At 40.0% G+C, this 24,816-nt stretch overlaps 1 protein-coding gene across 1 annotated transcript in view; it reads right to left on the reverse strand.

The window, feature by feature from the left end:
• Positions 1–24,816, reverse strand: part of LOC102211551 (copine-9) — a 189,663-nt gene that overhangs the window by 68,231 nt on the left and 96,616 nt on the right. The window contains exons 8-11 of the mRNA XM_013909198.1: positions 9,286–9,349; positions 7,234–7,337; positions 6,576–6,680; positions 1,866–1,907 (exon numbers count right to left, since the gene is read on the reverse strand). Of these exons, the coding sequence (XP_013764652.1) occupies positions 1,866–1,907; positions 6,576–6,680; positions 7,234–7,337; positions 9,286–9,349 (315 nt within the window). The remainder of the gene's footprint in view (positions 1–1,865; positions 1,908–6,575; positions 6,681–7,233; positions 7,338–9,285; positions 9,350–24,816) is intronic.

The following is a 24,816-nucleotide window of genomic DNA, read 5'->3' on the forward strand; positions in this document are numbered from 1 at the left end:
CGAATGGTTGTCTGTCTCTGTGTGTTGGCCCTCCGACAGACTGGCGACCTGTCCAGGGTGTACCTTGCCCATCGCCCCATGACAGCTGGGATAGGCTCCAGCCCCCCCCGCAACCCTGAAAAAGGACAAGCGGAAGCGAATGGATGGATGGATGGTGCTTAAGGAAAACATTTGGTGTCTTTTAGTACCACATATTGAAAGCACAGTACATATTTTAGTGCAAACATGTCTTAATAGCTGGGGTTCACTTTAACCAATGTGAAGGATTGCATGGATCTTCCTTTTGTTGTCTTGTATTACAAACTTATACAAAATAGTTGCAATTAAGTTGCACTAATTTAAAGAGAAGTGTATCCTTTTCAGCTTCTATGATGTGGTATTTCTCACACATTAAACTATCCCAGATACCAAAAGGCGAGAGGCGGGGTACACCCTGGACAGCTCACTAATCTGACACAGGGCTAACACATAGAGAAAGACAGCCATTCATACCTATGGGCAATTTAGAATCACCAGTCAATCTAACCCCACTAACTGCATGTCTTTGGACTGTGGGAGGAAGTGGAGGGAACTCCCACAAACACAGGCAGAACATGCAAATTCCACAGAGAAAGACCTGGCCAGATGACGGAGTCAAACTCAGGACCTTCTTGCTGTGAGGCAACAGCCCTAACTACCGCACCACTGTGCTGCTCCGAATTAAATTAACTGTAGATATTTAATTTAACTAGGCTATATTTACCTTTTAAACCTTGCTGTCCTGTGCTTTAGATCACAAAGATTCAAATTAGACAAACAAGTGTCCTCAGTTGTGAAAACGAGTTTTTACCAGCTACGCTAAATCTCCAAGGCAAGGCCCTATATTCCACATAAAGACCTTGGACAGCTTATCCATGCCTTTATTACTTCGAGACTAGACTGTTGCAATTCTCTGTGCATGGGCCTCCAATTCTCTCTCCTCCAGCGTTTGCAATTAGTTCAAAATGCCACAACACGCCTCTTAACTGCCACCAGAAGGCTGATCACATCACCCCTGTTCTAGCCAATCTACACTGGCTCCCTGTTAAATACCGTATCGTATTTAAAATCCTTTTGTATACTTTTAAAAATGGCGCCCAGTTACCTAACAGACTTTCTCGACGTGTATAGCCCCAACAGAGCACTCAGATCCTCTAATGGCTCTAACTTTTGTGATGTGTAGCTCGTTAGTCAGTGTCTGTTTTAATTTTGAAAAAGTGTCTAGCCTCAAAGGATTCCCTTTCTTTGTCCCTGTCACAATGACACGTCATTGGTCGATAGAGATATTTTATCCAAAAATGTATTATGCATATATATTTGTCATTGTTATGTTTCTGTTTTGACAAATACTACAGAATACTGTGTCAAAGCCTAAAAGGGAAGCTGAGTAAAAATGCATCAGAATTACAGCCTGATGAATTCTGCAAGACAAACATTTCCTTCAGGTTTCCTTTTTTCTCACAAAAAGTGAAAAGAGAGACAGAAGATAGAACATAGAGAAAAGACTGAAAATTTATTTTCAGAGTAAAATTTGTGGAACAGCAACATAAGGTCAGACAGCCTGAAAACCCCCACAAGATATCTGCAAATTAAGCCCCACATGTAGCCAGCATCTGTGATGAGACGTAGAAGCCATGTATAACCTGACCTCCTAACCACTTAGCTGCAACCTTTCACTCACAAGATTTCATTCATTGCCCAGTGTGTGCCAAGCAGGTGGAGCTCTTCACTTGTTCTAATAAAATGCCTTGGGTCAGAAAGAATAATGTGTGACATTTCAGAGACTCCGTGTGGAGCTGAAAATTAAAGCAAGGAAAAGGAGAGTCACACAGAGTGAGAACGCTTACCTCCCATCCCTGTCCCAGTCGAAAACGTCCACCTTGACTGTCCTGGAGGGAGGTGAGACAAGGAAGCCAAGGTGAGATAGACAAAGGTGAGATTTACAGAAGATAAGAGGGAGTGTGAGGGTGAGAAAGTGAAATGGCAGGAAGCCAATAGGGAGAGACCATCAGAAAGTTGAGTAAGTTAACTTTTCTTCAAAGAATGTTTCACATTATGAAATCAATTAAAATAATGGTGACCCTAAAGTTATACAGCTTACCAATGTCAAAAATTATATAATTATATAATATATAAAAATTCATTCAATAATGAAAATAATGGAAAAAATAATACGTATGATGGATTATATATTTGAAATAAGACAACTTTAAAAAACATCCTTAAAGTCGGTGCTATGACTCAGATTCTTTCAGTCGTGCGATCATCCATGTGACCGTGTGCGCTGTGCTTTAGAGTATGAGGTGGAGTGACTCTTGTTACTTCTTGTTCTTTTCCTGTACAGGTTGATTGCCTGTGTGAGATGCAGGTCCAGTTTTCTGTGACTTAAACAGCTACTGTGTAAGAAGTAATTAAATGTAATTAAATTCAATAAATTTATATGTTACACAGCAGAAACTTGTATTTGTTTTATAGTCGGATTTATTGTTATTTTAGTGTTTATTCTTGAGTGTAGTTTGAATTTTATTTGCATGATTTTACTTTGATATTTGTATTGCGTTTTTTGGACAATTTTATTGTGGGATTTTTAGTGTAAAAGTATTTATGCCTGCCTTCTTCCTCAGGGAATAAACTTTCTTTGATTAGACCTACTCAGTCTCTGTGCCCTGGTTTTCTGATACACATACTCCTCGTATTTAAAGAACCTCCTGATGTGAGGTTTAGGCCCACCAGCTTTAGTGTCTAAACAAACAGCACCCAATCTCAACAATAGTCCGCTCAACCTGCTTTATTTTGTACAGTAAAGACCCTACAAGATTTGAGACAAAGCCCCAACAATCAGATGATATTCTTGCTGATAGGAGTTTATTTAGGCTACATTCACACTAATGCATTTTCATTTGAAAACGCATCGTTTTCTCTCCGTTTTGACCTCCCGTCCACACTGAGACGGCGCTTTCCTCAAGGAAAAAGGCAGCGTTTTGAAAACGCTCTCGAAAACGCATACATTTCAAAACGCAGCTGTTCCGTTGCAGTGTGGACACACAAAAACACAGACTTTCTAAAACGATGACGTATTTTAGTCATGTGATGCAGTCATGTGACCAAATAAACAAAGATAGCGGAGTACATTATACAGCAGTTGTTTTGACTGCCCTAAAAAAGATGAATATCAGTTTGTACATGCTCCAGATAGCTTTTCTTTAAATTCTTTAATTCTCACTCGCTTTTGCAGCTTTGTACTTTTGTGTTACTCGTAGCAACAACTCCACCTCATTGTTAGTCCATTTAAAAATGTATTATGTCTGATCATGGCAGCCCAATAACAGGCCCTAAGCACCAGCCATAGAGGCAGGAATATACCAAAGCCAACAAGTCCGTCCAAAGGTGCCCTAGAGACTATCCACCATATAGTAGCAGAACATAAGATGTAAAGAACAGTATACACTGAGCGGCATAACCAAGTGGCTGAGATAGTATATATGGACTAGAAGTCCCAAATACCCAATACAAGACACCACCAAAGGAGGTGGAGAACAACAAGGTCCTATGGCACCAAAAGTTCCAGACAGACAAGCAGCTGCTGGCAAACTAACCAGACAGTAGTGCAGGGGTGTCGAACTCCACGCCTCTAGGGCCGGTGTCCTGCAGTCTTTAGATCTCACCCTGGGTCAACACACCTGAATCACATGATTAGTTCCTTACCAGGCCTCTGGAGAACTTCAAGGCATGTTGAGGAGGTAATTTAGCCATTTAAATAAGCTGTGCTGGATCAAGGACACATCTAAAACCTGCAGGACACCGGCCCTTGAGGCCTGGAGTTTGACACCCCTGTAGCAGTGGGTGACAAGGAGCAGAAGACAAAAAATTGTGATAGATATGGCAAACCCAACAGACAGCAACATCAGGAAGGAGGACAAGAAAATAGAGAAGGAACAACTGGAGCAGATGTGGAAAGTAAAGTCCAAAGCAGTCCTGGTGGTAACAGGAACATAAGGAGTTGTAACCCTGATACTGGAAGAGCAGCTCCAGCAGAATCCGAGTGTATAAGAGGTCTCTGTGCAGAAGAACACAGTGCTAGGTACACCTAAGATACTGCGAAGAACCCTCAAAATTCCAGGCCTCTAATAGGGGACTCAAAATTTAGCATCACACATATACCCCCCACACATTCATCCTAGCCATTATTAACAGTAGTCTGACCTCTAGTGTGGTGCCAAATTTTTTAAAGATGCTATTGTGCAACCCTTTTCTTAACCTTTTTTTTGTCGAGCCTGTCTCCAAGTTACTTTTGTTGTCTAAACTCCTTTAAAATTTTGTCTACACTCAATTTAAGTCCCTCCTGTATGAATATCTTGTTTTAAAACTCACCACAGCACTGAATCTGCTCTATTAAGAGTCTGGTGATGACAGACACTTTGTGCTCCAGTGGATGATGAGAGGCATCCCCACAGATACAGCAGCCATGGAAGCAAAAGAATATCCTATTAAGAAGGCCCTGAGTAAATGTGGTCATCCCAACTGGACATTCACTTCAGGTGCGAAGAAAGACAACTACTGTCTAAGGGAAAATCCTTAGTAATCCCTTATTTGTCGGTTGATTTAGGCTTAGATGTACATACTGTGCGTGTGTGTTTGCTGCTTATTACTTCTGCAGTAGTCTCAATAACACCAGCACTGGCCTGACACTGAGTTCACGGCCGACTGCTGGCATTATTCTGACCACCACAGAGTTCAGCTTTATACAGGATTCAGTATGAATATGGAAAGACAAACCTCAAATCTTCAATTTGAAGACAGACCCAGTTTAAGAAAGAAGATGATGTTTCTGCATAAGTCTGAAGTCCTGATGAGTACAAGTGAACCTTCAGACGTTCTATGCTTTTCATGGATGAAGTCATGGAACTTCTACAGTCGAAAATGTAATGAGAACTTGGTTGGGGCTCCTTCACCCTCCTTCAGCTCATCTATATTTCTAGGTTGGGTTTTTTCTTATCTTCCTCCTGACAATACCTCTGTGGGTTTAAGGTTAGGGACGCTGGTTGTCCAATAAAGCACAGTATGTCATGAGACTATGGCAGCAGACAGTGAGGAAAGAGGATAAGGACCCAAATGCATACATGTACAGGCAGTAGTGGGTTTTAACAAAACATGAGCCGTTTATTAAAAGCTGAATGAAAATACTAGCAAGAGGCAAAACAGGAACTGAGGCTTAACTAACAGAACTAAACTGGATGAATTAACTTGGACATGGAACCTGGAAACATGGACAAGAGAAGCAGACGTCCTGATAAGAGACAAAGAGAAAACAGACAAAATATATACACACACGAGGGTGATTAGGGAGAATGGAAACACAGCTGGAAACACAGCTGGAAAGACTTGACAAAGACACAAGGAAAGCAAAACTAGCATTGACACTCTGTAGCTGCATCAAATTTCCATGATATAACCAAATTCTGACTAGCAGACTGTGACCTAGACATAGTGTAGGTGGCAAACGTCTGTGACAAATTAGCCTGCACAGCAACAGACGTGTGCAGATCAACAATGCATAATATGGAGAGCAGGAGAGAGTACGACCATGCAGCGTTTAAAGCTTGGAAGTACTCACATTACTTTGAGTTTGATTCTGTAAAAAATTACAAAATCATTAGCGTCTGCTGTTCACTCTGTGTGGGAAGAAAACGTCTTTCTACAGCGAAAAATTAAACTTCTGAGCGAGCGCCGAGCACGCTGCCACGGGAATGTGACATTCACAGAGAAACCCCCGGATCCTCCCACTGACATGACCGCTGTGGCACCGAGCAAACCTCCACCCGCCCCACTCCTGCTAAACAGGTGACAACAGATTTAAGAGCGACAGGACTCAGTGCTGCTGAATCTTTGATTTTATTAATTTTTTGGTGTGTTTTACTTGCATCTATTTGAAAAAGTGTAAACACAGAACATTTTTTTTTATTTTATAAGCTGGAATCTGCAGAAAAGGTTTAAATGTTAAACACATTTCTTCCAGTCAGAGACTGCTGCATATAATTTCATTTTTGCTTGATGCAATGTGCATGAAACTAAAGATTAAAACTAATAAAAAAAAATTTAAAAACAGACTTTTTCATTTGCTTCACTTTTATATGATGGATTATGCAGAAAAAATAGAACTGGGCTGAAAGATCTGCTGCTTTATTACTTATTCAGGTTGTGCATCATGTTTTTAAAAAGTACCGTAATAAAGTAATCAATTACTTTTGAAAATAAGTAATCGGTAAAGTAATGGGATTACTTTTTGGAGCAGTAATCAGTAATTAGTAACTAATTATTATTTTCAAGTAACTTGACCAACACTGGTAAAGACATATATTAAAGAGGTGAGAGCTCTTTTGTCTGACTACAAATTAGTAGGAAATTAAATTTGAAGTAGTAGCTGTCAGGTTTTTGTCTTTATTTTTATTGTTTGTTTTTTTTGCAGTAGCTGACCCTGTGTTAGCTCAGTATAAACCTTTATATTCGATAACATAATGATTTAAAATAAGAAAGTAATCAGTGTACTGTTCTCTCACCTGTCATAGTCTCCATTACAAAGTGCTCGAACAGGAATAGTAAATGACTGCCAGACAGGGTTTAGGTTGTTTTTGATCACCTCAGTCTTGTGACAGATCGTAAACCTGCAAACAAAAGGAGACATCTCAACATGGATGAAATGTCAGAAGGGGGGAGGTTTTTTTTATTATCATGAAACATGTTGGTGGGCTCTAGGATTGACAGGAAATAGTGAACAAAATGTATCCCTGGATACCACATATCCCTGGTTAAATAATGACATTTGGTAAGGCTTCATGCTACTCATCATCTAAATGAAATGTAACATTAGACACCAGAAACAGTCCAGAGTAAACAGAAAGTTTTCATCCTGAACTATATTTTTGAAATACTTAAAACTTAAACGAAGTACAAATTAAATTAAAACATTCTACTTCAGTGTAGAGAAAATCTATAACTACTTCTTCCTTCTGAAGAGTTAGTACCTTTCACTCTCCTCATGGGACTGGATCCAAAAGACAAATGTGTTAGCGTTTTTTTTACTCACCGGCAGTAATAAGGCCAGAACTGGAACAGAGGAGCAGCGCTTTTCTTTAGATGGACAGCTAACAGATTGACTGCATATCAGAGGATATACAGTTTCTCTAACAATTCATACATTCCAAACAAAACACTCACGTGCCATCCTCGTTGCTCCGGTAGAAGACAAGGAAAGGATCAGACTTGCCAAAAAAATCCTTTTTATCCAGCTTGTTTGCACAAAACTGCATAGTGGCTATGTCCTAGGAAAACAAGAACAGTTTCTTTCAGGATCCGGTCTATCTTCAAGTTTATTTTTTAAGAATGAACTTGTGAATTTTTGAACATAATTTGACAATAAGTACTTAAAAGAGGATGTTGTCTAGCAAACTGTAATATCCGTAGACAAAAAGTCTATTGAGCACATGACTCAAACCCAACAAGAACTTTACCTAGTGGCAACAGGATATAACAAAGAGCCATTTAACATTTAATAATAATAATGGATTGGATTTATATAGTGCTTTTCAAGGCACTCAAAGCACTTTACAATACCACTATTCATTCACTCTCACATTCACACACTGGTGGAGGCAGCTAGTTATAGCCACAGCTGCCCTGGGGCAGACTGACAGAAGCGAGGCTGCCATATTGTGCCATTGGCCCCTCTGGCCAAGACAGGTAGGCGGTAGGGGATCAAACCGGCGACCTTCCGGTTACAGGTGCACTTCCCAAACCCCTGAGCCACGGTCAGTGCTGAAGACAGCACATGAACAAGCTCTGAGCACAAGATACAGGCTGGGGTCTATCACACCAGTCTTGTCTGTGAAGACCAGTCCAATGGTCTTGACAGAGAGTTGGGGAATGGCTGCAATCACAGCATTGTAAGATGGTGAAAGATATACCCTTAGGCCCCCCTCCTCGATTCAGAGATGGTCTTTCCCTTTTCACATAAATGACCTCCTTGACTCCCCGCTCGATGTGTACATCCTCATGATTGAAAGAGTGTCCACTGGCCTGTAGGTGTAAATAGACTGCGGAGTCCTCGCCTGACGAATTCTTCATCGTACCATCAGCTTTGCTAGAGGTTGTTTGGTTTCCCTGGTGTATAAATCATCAGCATACACTATATTACTCTATTTGTGTCGGGTGGTTTAAAAGCCACAGAGACGTAGTGTTTAGAAAAAATGCTTCTCAACTGTTCCGATAGTCCTGACACATAAGGGTTTTCACTTAGGCAACAGTTGTCCTTCAATCCTGGATCAGGTGGAGCTTTCTTTCCATTGATCAGTGATCTTTGATCAATGAGCTTCGATCAGTGGGCTTTGATAAGTGGTAGTTGATCAATCGTCATGAGAATTAATGATCAAGGAACTGACCTCCCAGCCCATTGTTCATTCAGTGGTGCTGGTTTCAGTCATTCTGCAAATGTACTGTTTATAAGGTTGGGGAGACCTGCAGTCAGCTGAGACTGAAGAAGTCACCTGGATGAGTGACGAAATGTTTCTTCCACTGAAAACACTACGTCCAGAGGAACAGAATCAACCTTTTGGGATCCTCAGAAAGATGGTCATCCATATGCTGTTTTGTGTCTCTGCTTCATCTTCAGCAAAGATATGATCCACAGATTGTAAATCCCATTGGTCCTTGGGTTCTGGGCATGGGCCTACTTCTGTGAATGGCTGGAATATTTCTACCAATTTGTTTTGTTTCTTTAAGAAAGAAAGAATGAGGTTCTGGTGCAAAAGGTATTGCAGTCCTGGGTTGACCGTTAATTGAAATGTATAGAAGATAGATTGTTGCTCAGAGACAAACATTTGAACAATAAATCCAACAGGGCTCTCAGAGTGCTCAAGGACTCTTGAGCTGTCACCACCACCACGAGTCTGATAGTGAAGCAAAGAAGGTCAAACCTGATTACATATATACATAACAGTAATCTGATCTTCTTCAACATGGATATAAAAAACAAAGTGTAAAATAAGGATTTATAATTCATGAGCAGCTCTTCTCATCGCACTGAGAGTATGATGCAAATTACAAAATTATCCTGAAGTCCTTTAAATGGTCATTCAATATCCAGGTAATTTAAATTTACTTGGTTAACAAATGGAAACACAGACTGTGACCACCATGAGGTCGGCTGCCATGCTTAACTTTCTAACTCCTCTTACTGTTTGTATCACAAGGTTCATCTAAGCTGATACTAACTCTGCAGTTACTCAGCTCCTCAGCGGTGAAGATGATGGTTCCACACTTCTTCCCAGGAATACCACTAAGAAAGTGAGAGAGAAAAGTGTAAGATACAGGACAACAAGTATTTAAAAAAGATTTGTGGCTGTATAATTATATGTCTCACAATAAAAGAATAATACTTAAAACTAAGTATGGATCATTCAGATCAAGCTATAGTTTACTGTTCTCTGGGAAAATCTGACTACTTCCCAATTTCAGCATATGCTTAATTTTTAGTGTCCTTTAAAAATAAATAAATAAGAGAATAAATCAGAAATAAGAAAATAACAGCCACCAGAGAAACAAGCTGTGGCCAGAAATTAAATTTACAATGTTATAGACCTCAACAAATGTTACAGCGATGACCATATTTCCCTGTAAAAAATCACTTAACTTTAATTTTTGGTTGAGAAATATGAAGGAAGACAAAATAAAGACAAAGACGACATAATTATTTCAGGTCTTTAAACCTGCCAGTTTGTTTGTTGTTGTTTACTTTATTTTGTGTTATTTTTTGCTTGTTTTTTGATGTTGACCCTCAAGCTACCAGACTGCTGGTCGAGTACGTGAGTTTGAAGGATAAAGATGCACAAAAACGAATTAATTAATCAGGCAGGGGGAAAATACTCTTTCATTGCACTGTATGTCTACACAGGAAATAGCAGGATTTCCTATTTCAGTCTTCATAAATGCTTCATGAAGCAGACCACATAATTTCTGACTTTCTCTTAATTTATATTAACATTAAGTTAATCACACAATTATAGAGTAAGAGTCAATTTGCTGAATCTTTTATCGCCAGTAACTTTCCATTACAGTGATTAATCTCAGCAGCTGTTTACTGGCCCAGGAGCTGATTCCTACAAGTTATCATTGTCAGATATAGGAGAGGATAAAAGAGGAATTCTGGAGGCTCAGGAGGCACGTCACCATGATTGTTTCCAACCAGAAGTCAACCTGTCATCGAATTTGTCTCAGAGGAAAGAGCACTTTTCATTCAGTGATGAATTACAAAACAATCTCGGCAATTGTATTAAAATTTCATTAAGATTAGAAAATGAAATGTGAAGTCATTTCTCACAGAGAGAAATCACCTGCTAGAGCAAAGGCTCTGTGCCCTTTTCTCTGCTTGTGCCCTGTTGCAAACTGCTGGAAGTGATGCTTTGTTGTTGCTTTTTCATGAATTTACTATACTTACAATCTATCTGCCTCCAACTAACAACCATGTTTTCAGGATATTAGTATATACTCATAGGTCATTTTTAAGATCTGATTTATTCCCCAGTCTGTAAATTGGAGTTCCATGTTGTTGGAACAACATGGAAACCTGAGTGATAGATTAATCATATGTGTTATTGGAAACATCAAAGAATCTTTGTGAGCATTTCTAAAATAAATATTCAAACCATACACATCTTTAACTTTAGATTTTTTTTAAAATTTGTCTATAATAGCGGCCACATCTGATTCTGAATAACATAACATCTCTAATTTAGGAATAGAGGGTGTCTGACTATTTATTGTAACATCATCACATGAAATACTTTCAGTGCAACCTAGCTCCTTCAAGCCTCTTGACAGATTTAAGTATTGGGTTTTGGGACTATGTCATGAAATGCTAAGCAGTTTACTGCATCAGTAAAAATAATTATTCAAGCGTGTATTTGCTTGTTTCCTTGGTTTTTTAAATGGACCATATTGAAGCGGTTGCTTATCTCTTTCAGATTTCTCATATCATTCTTATCAACCCAGTTAACAGAGGTGGTGGCTTACGACACCAACTGTCTGCCATCTATAATCCCGTTTTGAGACTCTTCCCAGCACCTTAACACCCACTTACATCCTGGGTTGACCTCAGTGAATCACATGATAGGTTGTGACAAGGTCTCACAGTGGGTTTACCCCAAACACCCGTTTTCACACCTTGGCTCCTGTTATTAGGCAGAGGATCAATAGGGGGTCCATGACCCTCTTAGGGACACTCCCATAGGGCTTAAAATCTGGGATTCTCCACCAATTGCTCTTAGAACTGAAGAAGCTTCTCGGATGAAATGTCTTCAAGAAAGTGTAATATCATCAGGCCGCTCAATTTGAGATCATCTTATTTTGTGCATAGATGCACACCGTCTTAATTATAGAGACATCATGAAACCACACCTGTCTAGTTTGGGGCCCATAATTCTCCTGGTCCTAGTCTAAAATATATGAGATCTGTGTGCAAGCAAATTACACCCTGACAAAGAAAAGCGGATAATTAAAAGTTTTTCAAGACAAGTTGAAGCCAGATAGAGAAGTGGGGAAGCCTTTATCATCCTCTTGATAATTCCCTGTGGTTGCAGGTCACACTCCACCTCACAGTGTGACACAGCGATTCGTTCCATCCACTCAAAGCTGCGCTTCTGTCTGATGCTGCACTGTGATTAAAACGCCAGCTGAGATTCAAGGATGTTGCCATAAACAACTGTGACAACGTACACAGGCACCAACACACCGCTACACATGCACACTACATTATGCAGGAGGGATAGTCGGAAGATTCCACACAAACAAAGAATATATTATCCTTGAGAGACCGTTTTCTGTGACCTTAAACTGGTTTTGCTTCATTTAGTCCATTGTCCCTTCTGCTGGTTCGTTTATGAACCCAGTCACGTAACCGTAGCTGCATGAGGGCAGGTAAAACTCATGATTTGGCTTGAAACAAGTATTAATTCCAACACTTCTGACAATTTCATCTCAGTTTGGATTTCTTTTTAATCCGTCTCTGCTGGCCCTCTCACTTAAACAAAGAAAGCTATCAGTGATACATGAGTGTCTGTGAGCAGTTCTGATAATGAATCTTGCAAGGTCATGTGGGATATTGAAGATACCTTGAGCCTCTCTCGACTGTCACAGAACCTCCTATTCACATTCCTGCTGCTGCTACAGCCTAGCTGTGGTTAAACAGCAGTAACGTCACAGAAGCCTGTGCATGGCAGGACAAAACAGGTCACTACCACACAGATGAAGAAAATAAGTTAAATGTGGACGACATGTGTGTGTGTGTGTGTGTGTGTGTGTGTGTGTGTGTGTGTGTGTGTGTGTGTGTGTGTTTTAAGGTGGGGAGGGGTCTCAGCAGGCCTTTTCCCACATATTTTTTGTCATCCAACCACTTCAGTTTTTCACTGCCTAATGTGGGTTTCCCACTCCCACATATGTTAGACAAGATAACACACACAAAATCACAATTACTCTACAGTAACACAGTCATGTAAAATTGCACTCAAAAGCCTTCTCATTTTGTTTTATGCAAGGACATTTTTGACATTAAACAAAATACTCCAACAACAATGATATGAAAGTTGAGGGGAAAAGCATGAAAAACAGAACAGCGTGGATTTTCTCACTTTGAATATCTCTAGCAAGATACTTAAATATAGTTGTGTGTGGACCAAAACCTGAGACCTCTGTCCTACAACTGTTCTTAATAGTTCTGAGAAAATACACTTATATAGCAAAAATACACATTCTTAACCTGAATTAGACTGATAATGTCCTCACGTTTGCAAAGCAGCCTGTAGTCACCCACTAGTTAGTTTAGCTGAGCATGAAGACTGGATTTGTCCAGTATTTAGTATACTGTACGGACATAAGTACTGGGTCAACTACAAATGACTACACATTATATTTTTATTACCCTGTCTTCCTCCCCTCACCCCAGCAGATGGCCCCGCCCCTCCCTGAGCCTGGTTCTGCTGTTAAAATGGAGTTTTTCCTTCCCACTGTCACCAACGAGCTTCTCATAGGGGATCGTATGATTGTTTGGATTTTCTCTGTATGCATTATTGTAGGGTCTACCTTACAATATAAAGTGCCTTGAGGTGACTGTTGTTGTGATTTGGTGCTGTATAAATAAAACTAAATTGAATCATACCTACACATACCTGCTCTACCATAGAAACCCATTCCATGAAACTCCCAAAACACTGTTTTTGTGCTAATGTTAATGCCAAAGTAAGCTTGGAACTCTGTGATGTTTAAGCACTATGTGCCTTAGCACTCTCCAATGCCACTCTCTAACTTAAACGCTCTGCCACATTTTGGCTAAGTTGCTGTCATCTCTAAGCACTTCCAGTTTTTGCATTTGGCATTCTGTTACACTACAGTGGTAAAATTCATCTCTTCAGAAGAAACCATTGTGTGTAAGACTCATTGCATCTGTACAAGAACCATTGTTCTACAGGACAAGATGTTTCCAGTGGTATTTGTTTTAAAATGATCAAATGAGGGATTTCAGAAGAAGCCTATGAATTACCTAAAGGATATATGTTTGAAAAGTGCCTCCAGTAAAAAATGCAACTGAGGATATATCCAGTCCAAAGGACAACACGTGGAGGTCTTGGACTTCAAACAAAAAGCAGAACTTCTTCACAGTTTCACCAACGCTGCTGTGGAACAAGCTAAAACGACAGTCACGCTAAAACAACCATTAACCAAGGAAATAATGTCATTGAAACTCAGTCCAATTAGTTTGGTGCAGTGGTGGACAACGGACGGGTTCTGGCTGGGATCTTTGCTGACCCAGCATCTCTGGAAGTAACACACGCTTCGATCCCCTTAAGCTCCGTGGTCAGAGCCATTCATCCAGCAACTTATGTTGTGGGCCGCTACTCTACGATGGCACCGCAAGGTGACTTGACCTGTTCCACTGTGCTGATCACTGCACCACAGGTGGCAATAAAAACAGAGCATGATGCTCTTCCTCTCCCCAACTACCAGATTTGCAGCTCACCTATAGGTGCACTTGCCCACTCTGCCTCACCTATGAAGTCCACCAACCATCCACCAGAAATGCCAGCAGAACCTACTGTCTATTAAACACAGTTATTCCAGTGTCCGTTATGCCAGTTGAACTCAAATCCCTTCTAACTACACTCCCTAATTCAGTCAATATAATTATTGCTCATGTAGGTACCAGTGACACCACCTGGCAACAGTCAAACATGACAAAATCTGACTTTAGCACTCTGGTAGACTCTGGTATCTTAAGAGTGTTTATTTGTGTTATATTTGACCCTATTCTAAACGTGGTACCGTCCAGTTTTTTGTTTTTGTTTTTTACATTGACTACTGCTGACAAGTTTGTTATAGCAAATAGAAACTAAGCTGAACTATTAAGTTCCACCCCTTAAATCTCATGTTCATGCAGAAGAGTCCTTAAATTCTTTTATCAATATTTGCACTGTTATCCTTGATTCTGTTGCTCCTTTGAGATCTTAGTGCCCTAAATTAAAACATGAGCCTTGGCTAAATGAGTCTACTCGGGCGCTCTGTCAACAATGTAGGAGAGCAGAAAGGAAGGGGGATAAATAAATTCTGGTGTCTTATGAAAATAATTTTAACAGATATCAGGAGGTTTTCAGGGCCTCAAGAAAAAAACAAACAAACAAAAAAACACTTTTCCAATTTGCTTTATTCTCATTCCCATAGACTGAAGTTCCGCTTCACTACCATCAAGCATGACCTTAACAACATCTGTTTTTCCAAGTACGTCTCCTGTACTGTGACAGCTTTCTAAAATGTTTTCATTCATAGGATCTCACTTCTCAGGACTACATTGTACAATGATTTTCTGCCCAACAACTAATATTGTTGACAGGTTGAAACCTACTAATGTAAATTTGGCATTATTCGCTCTCGTCTGTTTACATACACGTTTTCATGTAATTGTGTCATCAATTTTAACAATTATCTCTCTATCAAAAGTATCTAAAGTGTTAGAGAAATTGGTTTTTCCAGCAGTTGTAGTTTTTGGTGAGGTTTTTCAGTCTGACTCCAAATTGAATTACAAAGAAGCTACTCTTTCAAAAGTTTTTAATGACCTTTTAGTGGCCTTTTATGTATTGTTGATCCTAGTGACTCCACTGTACTTGAGATCTTACTGATAATACAGTGGACCACAACATGTGAGCTCGTTGATGTATCGGTATTTGTTGCACTAACTGATTCTAGTCTTATTTGACTAATAAGTCTTTCTTTCAGTGTTAGCCGTTGATGTTGTAACCTGTGGTGTACCTCAGGGTTCTATTCTCACAGTGCCGACCTGTGTCACAGTACAGCTAATATGAACACTGTGCTTTATCCATTCCTATTTTTGTCATTTGTGTTTGAGATGATTGCCCTGCTGGAACACACAACTGTGTCCAAGTTTTAACCATGTAGCATCTGATTTCAGATGAAGTCCTACTTCTTCATTATCTCATCCACCCAGTGCAATACATCAGTACTACTGGCAACAAAATAACCCCAGAACATGATGCTCCCGTCACCATGCTTGAAAGCTGGTATTGTATTTTTGTCTCATCTGACCATAAAACTTATCCAGAAGGCATTTCTCTGGTTGATGTGGGCAGCTGCAGATTTCAGGGGAGCTTGACGGTGTAAATTTTGAGGCAATTGGGGTTTTTCTCTTGGTCAGTCCATGGTGATGTAAAACTTGCTTCACTGAAGATATTGGCATTGGTTCATCTCAGGCTTTAGACTAGGATGTTCAGGAACAACCCAGAAACCACCAACTATGGAACAGTTACTCATGGGAAGTGACATAGTACAGTTCCCTTGATAAAGAAACTTGACTGTTATTTTATTTTCTACGCAAAAGAAGACCTGCAAATCTACTTATTTTTAGACTTCTTCATTATTAATGTGAGTTAAATTGTGTCCAGCAATCACACTGCCTATAACATCCGTCCTGCTCCCAAATCATGCATTTGAGTCCTAACTCTAGCTTCATACAGCACCTCATGACATTTTGAAGTTCAGATTTTTACAGTAGCCGAGTTATGAGATTGTATTTAATGGTTTTATAAATCTTTTACTTTGCAGCTCTTCTCACCAACATTTTACTACCTTATCACAACCTACAGAATCAATTTTTTTTTAAAGTGAACCCAGAGGCTCTTATAGGAGCCACCCCTCTGTGTTCTTTTCTGCTTTGATCTCTTCTTTTCTATTACATTTTAATCTGTTCCTTTCCCAACTTTTTATTCTGTTCACCTCTGGGTATTTATGCCACCACCCCACTCATCCCCACTGTTTGTTTGTGTGTCTTATAATGGCAACCTGAAACTAATATACTGGAAGCTGCACTGCTGGATGAAGACAGCTTTGTTGAAGGCACACCAGCTCCTGCAGCTTGCGCCGTCGCAAGATAAACAGTGATGGTAATTCCTTAACCAGTGACTACCAAGAAGGCTGTTTTAAACATTTTGACTTCTTCCTGTTTTCACTGCATTGTTTTATCACCCTTTGCAGTAATCATAAGTAAATGTTCTTTACAGCTATAAGTAATATTTCTCCTGTGAGTTGAGTGAGTGTGTATGTGATGCAAATAAAGTGTTAATTCCACCAGTGACCATCACGAAGTTCAATATAATCCAGCAATGTCAACTTTAGATTTCAACAGCTGATATGAGCACATTATAGTCAGGCCTTATAGCAGCCACCCTTTACTTTGCTGGCAGCACTGCAAACCCTCGGCCTTCTCTTAATGAGCTTCATGACATAGTCACCTGAAATAACAATGATTACAATGAAACACATCATACATCTATAGTAATATTAAAAAACCAGAAGGTGGCAGTGTATGGAGTGACACATCAGTGTCCAATGTAGTGGTTTATGTGCAAGTATACGATCAACACTGACACAAATACAAGAAAACAGCCTTTGAAAGGCTTTACACTGTAGTGACCACTACGCGTGAAAGGGTTAATGGGGTTGGGACCATCAGCTGTGTTGGTCGGAAAGTTGGTACACAGCTGACAGCCCTATGTGACAACTGTTAGAATTCATATTATGGAAAGAACCAATCAGCTAAGTAAAGAGAAGCGACGGTCCATCATTACTTTAAGAACTGAAGGTCAGTCAATCTGGAAAATTACAAAAACTTTGTAATGTGTTCCCGAGTGCAGTCACAAAAACCGCCAAGCGCTGCTGCTGCTGAGGATAAATTCATCCGAGTCACCAGCCTCAGAAATCACAAATTAACAGCACCTGAGATTAGAGCCCAGATAAATGCAGCACAGAGTTCCAGTAGCAGACACATCTCTACATCAACTGTTCAGAGGAGACTGTATGCATCAGACCTTTTGGATCATCATTTATTTTTCAACAGCACAATGACGCCAAACACACCTCCAGTCTGTGTGAGGGCTACTTGACCAAGAAGGAGAGTGATGGAGTGCTCTGGCAGATGGCCTGGCCTCCACAGTCACCTGACCTAAAACCAATCGAGATGAGACGGACCGCAGAGTGAAGGCAAAAGTGCTCAGCTTATCTGGGAACTCCTTCCCAACTGTTGGAAAACCATTTCAGGCGACTACCTCCTGAAGCTCATCGAGAGAATACCAAGAGTGTGCAAAGCAGTGATCAAAGCAAAGGGTGGCTGTTTTAAAGACTCTAAAATATAAAACATGTTTTGAGCTATTTCACACTTTTTGGTTTAGCGCATAATTTCATTTCTGTTCATTCATAGTTTTGATGCCTTCAGAATCTACAATGTAAATAGTCATGAAAATAAAGAAAAACCATTAAACGAGAAGGTGTGTCCAAACTTGACTGGCAGTGTAGGTGCAATGATTTATTAAAATGTGCAAGCATACATGGATATACAGTATATAAGGCAGAAACAGTTTGCACAGGTCTGTGGGAGAACACTGTAATACCAGAAAAGTCACCATTTGTTCACATGTACAGTTGTATAATTTTACAACACAGCTAATTATTCTGATGACTTTGTAATGTCCGCTATTTAAATTTCAAACCAAACCACATATTACAGATATACAGCTGGGACTTCCATCCTGGTATGCATTTACTGCATTGGCAGTGTGTTTGGGATCATTGCCGTGCTGAAAAATGAAGCTGTTGCTGATTAGATGCTTTGAAAATGGTTCAGCGATGGATCCAAATTTGATGGTACTTTTCTGTGTTCACAATTCCATCTGTTTTGAAAAAAACCCCAAACCACTGGCTGAAGTGCATTTCCAAACCATGACAGCGCCTCCACTGCCTTATGGGGCATTTTGTAGTTTGTTTACTCTGGTCTGAAATTTGTAAACCTGTAGACTTTTTCCATACAGAGATGAACCATAATGCATTGCTACAAACTACATAATGTTCAGTACACTTACTGGCCAGATGTGTCTGGGGCATTTCATGGCTAGTTGGTAACCTGTACCTTACACATGTACATTGGTAACATGTACCTTATACAGCTATGGTACCTTGCTGAATGTCTGAATGCAAAGCATATGTGGCTATGGGAAGGTGTTTAAGCCTCTCTTGCACAGACATGCAATATTGCTTGCATTTTCCACACAAAATTTCAAATCAACTCAAAATGCACTTTAAAATGTCCTTTTTTTAAACTCCAGATTGCTCAGATTGCAGATTTTGTACCATTATTTATTGTACAGTATTTTACAGCATTGCTGTTTTGTTTGATTGTGTTCTTAAGGTGCCCTTTGAGTGCCTTGAATAGGATCATTGTGATTCAAATGAGAAATTCATTTTCTCAAATATCATGTAATATAATTTAAGCATAGTTTTAAAATAAGCACTTAGCTGCAGTTCATATATAGTGTAAAAACTACTTCAGCAGATGAGAGAAACATATTGCCCCATAATTTTGTACTTATATTTCCACCTATAAATCCATTTTAAATAGAGAAAATGGAATGCTCTGCTCGCAGCCTGTCATTAGGCTGCACTGATGGCCTCTAGCAGTTTGCCCCATATAGGCTGGCTGTCATCATAGCCACTCAGCAGAGAGAGAGATGTCCTGTGTGGTCAGTGTGATTACTCTGGCAGCGGTGAGACATCACTGACCCTGTCGTGCTTGTGGATGAATGGTTGCCATAGTGGCATATAAATTGGTAATAATAATAATAATAATAATAATAATAATAATAATAATAATAATAATAGCAAGACTCTAGAGAGTTCCTGGCTAGGGTGAATGAGTGACATCCTGAGGCAGGCAATATGCATAGTGTGTCCTCATTTTCACAATGACTACGTTAATTATATGAGATAATTGCAGTTTTAGACTTTTATTAATACTAATTTCATTTTTTAAATAACAAAAATTTAGACCACCCTTCACGTGGTTTAATATGTCTAATTATCTTTAATGGCCTAAATTACTTGGCATTTTCTGCTCAGTAGAACTCACCCTAGGGAATTCATAATACACAACTACATGCATCCATCCAACCATCCATCCATTTTCTACTGCTTATCTGTGGCTGGGGTGCAAGGGAAGCAGCCTAAACAGAGAAAACCCAGGTCCCTTCTCCTCAGCCACACCTTCACCAGCGCGTCCTGGGCCTCCTCCCAGTAGCACATGCCCTTAGAACAGGGGTGGGCAATTCCAGGTCTTGAGGGCCGGTGTCCTGCAGGTTTTAGATCTCACCTTGGGTCAACACACCTGAATCACATGATTAGTTCGTTACCAGGCCTCTGGAGAACTTCAAAACATGTTGAGGAGCTAATTTATCCATTTAAATCAGCTGTGCTGGTTCAAGGACACACCTAAAACCTGCAGGGACACCGGCCCTCGAGGCCTGGAGCCACCCAGATGGCGTTCTAAATGAGATGCCCAAACTACTTCAGCTGGCTCCTTTTGATGTCAGGAAGTAGCGGCTGTACTCTGAGTCCCTTGTGAATAACTGAACTTCTCACCCTTTCTCTCCAGGCACCCTTTGGAAAAGTTCATTTCTGCTGCTTGTATCTGTAATCTCAATGTTACCCTGAGCTTATGATCACAGGTGAGGGAAGGGATGTAGATCAACCAGTAAACTGACAGCTTTTCTTTTATGCTCAGCTCTCTCTTCACCACAGCGGACAGCTACAGTGTCTTGCTCTACTCTCCACTTATTCATGAAAAAAACCACGAGATTCTTAAACTTCTCCACTTGGGGCAGCAACTCGTCAGAGTAAACACTCTACTCTTTTCCTGCTGAGAACCTTGGACTTGGAGGTGCTAATTCTCATTCTGCCACTTCACACTTAGCCCCAGTGCGAGCTGCAGGCCACCACCCGGTGAGCCGGCTCATCCACAAAAAGCACAGATGAGATCCTGAAGTTCATTTTGCTCTGCCCAGAAATTCTATTCATAAAACTCATGAGATTAACAGGGCAGCACTGCTCAGGACTTTCTTGTGAGCACCTACACACAAACAAGTTAAGAAATTATAAAGAGCTTCAAGCTTGCTTTCACATTGTTGTATTTCAGAATCTGTTGGGGTTTTTTTTTAATAAAAAGGCATAAAGAGTTTGTTTGGATTAGCTAAACTGCAGCAGCCCTGCAACCTGTAACTACAGATGTTCCTGGTGAAATGTAACGATAACAGCCAGTCAAGTTCACACTGTCACATTTTATAGGCTGTTGTTTAAAATAACAAGAACATAAAGACTAGCTATGTTACTATCCGGTTGTTCAGTCTGACGTCACTAGCCGTGTCTGGGTCTAAACTCCGCTGCAGGTCCATATATCAAATGATCACTGTGGCATTACTGAGAGTTGAAAAACTGTCTAAAGTCTTTCATCTTTAATAAAATGATCAGCGTTCTGCTCTACCAAGTGTAACAATTGAGTTTAACATCCAGGCATCCATGAAAACGGAATTTATGACATTTAACGGAGTTAGAAGTTAGCAGGGAGTTAGCTCGCTAGCTTCTATCTAAATACAATATAGCATGTCCTGACTGCGGGTTATGGAAACAAATTAAAACGTACAGCTCTGCTATCACTTCCAGCATAAATGAAGACCGAAAACTAAACAGCAGTGACGTTTGTAGGGTTACTGAAGTTGGGCTAGCTGGTAAATGATGTGCTATGTGACCGCTAGCGACACAGCTATGTTAGCATAATATAAACAAGCTAACTTTTTTTCCACTCGATAAAAATTAACGTGAGTGTTCTCGGTGGTCAGGAACAAATATGGCAGGATGACATTTTTAAAAAAAAGTAATTCAGAGTTGAATTTGCAGGACGGATGTGACTCAGCTTTCACTGAAACATGAATGGTAACCAACTAACTTAGAGGCTGCCAGAGTGGTTTTGATGCCCCAAATCATTATTGTCTCTTCATGAACAGAAATAAGAATGGCAGGATGCTGTAAAAGGACCAAACTTCAGCCAGGAGAACAACTGAGATAATCCATCCACAATACGAGGTTAGTCATTCATATACTGCTGCATGGGCTGGGCTGTAGTTACATCCTAAGGTTTTAAAAACTGAGCTTAAATAAATGATTAGCGGTAATAAAAGCCGAGGGAGGTCAACAGTGATCACTGACTGTTTTAGGAGCTTTTTGAGATCAAATAGAAGAAAATACATAACATTAAACATGTTAACAACACAAAAGCCATATTAAACGCAGACTACTTTAGACCCGGAAGTAGGATTCATCGTGTCATCACTGAACAACCGGATTAGTGATGGGATTTCTGGCTCTTTTTAGAGAACCGGCTCTTTCGGCTCGGCTCACTAAAAAGAGCCGGCTCTTTCAGCTCCCAACCGGCTCTGCAGGTTGCATTGTTTCTTTCATTAATTTATTATCAAAAACAATATAAAATTATGTACAAAAGGAATTACTGATGTAAAAAAATGTGGTTTTATTTATATACATTTATATGTACGTGTTTCAGAATTTGTGCGTGTTTTGGAGTTTGTACGTGCTGTGTGTCTAGGGGCCACCGTAAATATACTTTTATTTATTCACTCCACATAAAATGTAATAAATAAACTATAAAATACAAAAACTAACTATTTACATTTCAACTTTTAACTATTAAAATTTTCCCTCCCGCTCTGTTCCTGTGCCACTGCGCTGTAACTACCGCCCCTCCCCCCTCTGCACAGTGCAAGCACAAGGCTCACGTGTGGAGTGAAGCGAAAAAAAAGTGCGAGAGAGAGGGTGAGCGAAAGAAAAAAAAGCACGACTCCCAATAAGGAGCCAGCTCACGTCGTTCACTTCAAAGAGCCGGCGCTATGAGCCGTTTCTTTCGCAACCGACACATCACTAGTTACTCTGCAGCTACAGCCCCTGGCACGCCTACGATGTGTAATATAGCAGCAGTACTACGATGGATAACTACAATGGCATATTTGTCTCATAACTTGCCAGTATAGCAATTCTGTGGTGATGCAAGCACATATATTTGTAATGTTGCTAAAGGTAAAGTTAGCTTTGTGACCTCTGCTCCTTGATGCTGCTTCCACTTTACAAAGCACAACAGTCACCATTTGGCCATAGGACTAAATATATTTATTGGCAATAAAGAAAGATACGGTATATAGTATGCAGGAAATTCTTAACTGTATGCCACATTATGTGTTTGAATGAGGCATGTTGTACAAAAAGCTTTCAGTATCAGTAAAGTGCTATCTAAGAAGCAGTCCATTTACAACACAACTACACTAACCACACTACCGTTCCTCTAATGGCCACTTGAAGCCATTATGAAAAAAGCTAGGGGAAAATTTAGTGGTGTGCCTGCTCTGATTAGCAGGTATGCACGCACACAGGCAGTCGAAAGTTTCCCTTTATTACGCTATTTTGTGTATCTGTGCTGTTGGGGGTCATGTTAAAATACAAATAAGATATACAAATAACAGGACTCTTATTTTTAGTTTTTATTTATTTTAAGTTAGTGAAGTCTAACATATTTGCTTTACAGAAGGGAAAAGGCTGACTTTATATCCTGAAAGCTGGGGAAATTGTCTAAGAAGATTCAATGCAGACAGCAGTAAGGTTAATGGCTTGGAAAGAAAAAGCAGGAGGATCATCTGCATCAAGCGAGACCTTGTGCTCTGTGTTTCTCCAAATCCCAGATACTTCTTTGCAACTACAAAAAGGCAATGGCAAGGGGTTCTATGGCCAGATCAAAAAGCAGAGGCCTGAGAGGGCTTCCCTGGCGACAATTGGACATTAGTCTGTATTGTAGCAGACGACTGAGAGTACAGTAGTTTAATCAATGAAGTAAATTTTGCTCCAAATCCAAATCTGCCAAGGACTGCAAAAAGATAGTGAAACTCAATTCAATCAAAGGCTTTTTCAGTATCAAGAGAGACAACACATTGAGCAGAACATGCAGAGCTGGAAACTATGTTAAGTAGCCTTCTTATGTTGAAATATAATGAAGCCTGTTTGGTCTTTTAATTGTGGGGACAACTGTTTCTAGTCTATGGGCAAGAATCTTGGCCAATATTCTGGTGTCTGTGTTCAAGAGAGAAATGGGTCAAATAAGAGGCACGTTCCATTGGATCTTTTCCTTGTTTTGCAGTAAGTGTGATACAGGCTTCGTAACATGACAGAGGGAGAGATTAAAGCAGTCAGTGAGGGTTGTACCACATTGTGCAGACAGTAATGTAGAGAAGTGTTTGAAAAATTCTGCAGGATAACCATCCGTACCTGAGCAGCTGCCAGAAGCTATGGCTGAGGAAACGTCTGACTGAGAAATTGGTTCAACCAACCTTTTTTTAACTCATTCACTGCCATTGACGTCTATAGCCGTCAATTGCAGTGTATGAGTCAATGGGTTTAACTCATTCACTGCCATTGACGTCTATAGCTGTCAATTGCAGTGTATGAGTCAATGGGTTTAACTCATTCACTGCCAGCCATTGGCAGTGAATGAGTTAATTTCTGGTGGAATTTCAGGAATGTTAGGCTCAGCTTAGCAAGAAAGTCATTAATTTCATTGCATTAGTTTATGATTCCATACTCAGATAAAAAGGCTTGAATGGCTAATGCAGATTTGCTTTTACTTTACTCTTAACAGGTAAGCGAACTAGAACTAGGCAGACAATTAAAGTCTTAAAATTACCCATCAAGCTGTGTTAGGACCATAAACACTAGAGCAACCAGTGTTGCACAATTTCTCACTGACTATAACAATGGAGCCTCAATGGGAATATTCTGGCTGATCAGTAAAAAGACCTCTCATGCTTTAGCTTGGAAAAGTGAGTGGAAGCGCTGGCCCCTCCACCGTGAAAGGAAACAGCTATTATCAGAGCTCCAGGCAAGCCACATCAGTGTTATAGTGCTTAAGAAAACCTTCCTTCTCTCAAATGGATGAACCTTTAAACCTTTAACATTCCATCTTAGAAAGTTTAAATGCTGACTCATTTGATTCCTAGAACAAAGAGAATGTGCAGACTTGTCTTAAATGATAGGGACGGAATAATTATGCAGTAGGTGGGAATTAGTCCAGAAAGAAAGTTGAGTAGATGTGTGAGACTCTTGGTTGTGACCCTTACCCTCCCCCAACTAGATTGTCTGCCAGAAAAAAACAAGCAGCAAGCTCTTCAAACGCAACAGAATTAAAGTGTTGAAACAATCCAACCACTGCTCCAGTTAGGCATAGAATAGTAAGCTGAAAAAACTGTATTGGACACCAAGTCTAAATATCAAGACTGGAACAATTCAAAGCAGAGTGCAAATATATTCAATTTA

This window comes from Pundamilia nyererei, unplaced genomic scaffold (genome assembly GCF_000239375.1).
Source record: "Pundamilia nyererei isolate P.nyererei 1_Seehausen unplaced genomic scaffold, PunNye1.0 scaffold00021, whole genome shotgun sequence".
Taxonomy (NCBI): domain Eukaryota; kingdom Metazoa; phylum Chordata; class Actinopteri; order Cichliformes; family Cichlidae; genus Pundamilia; species Pundamilia nyererei.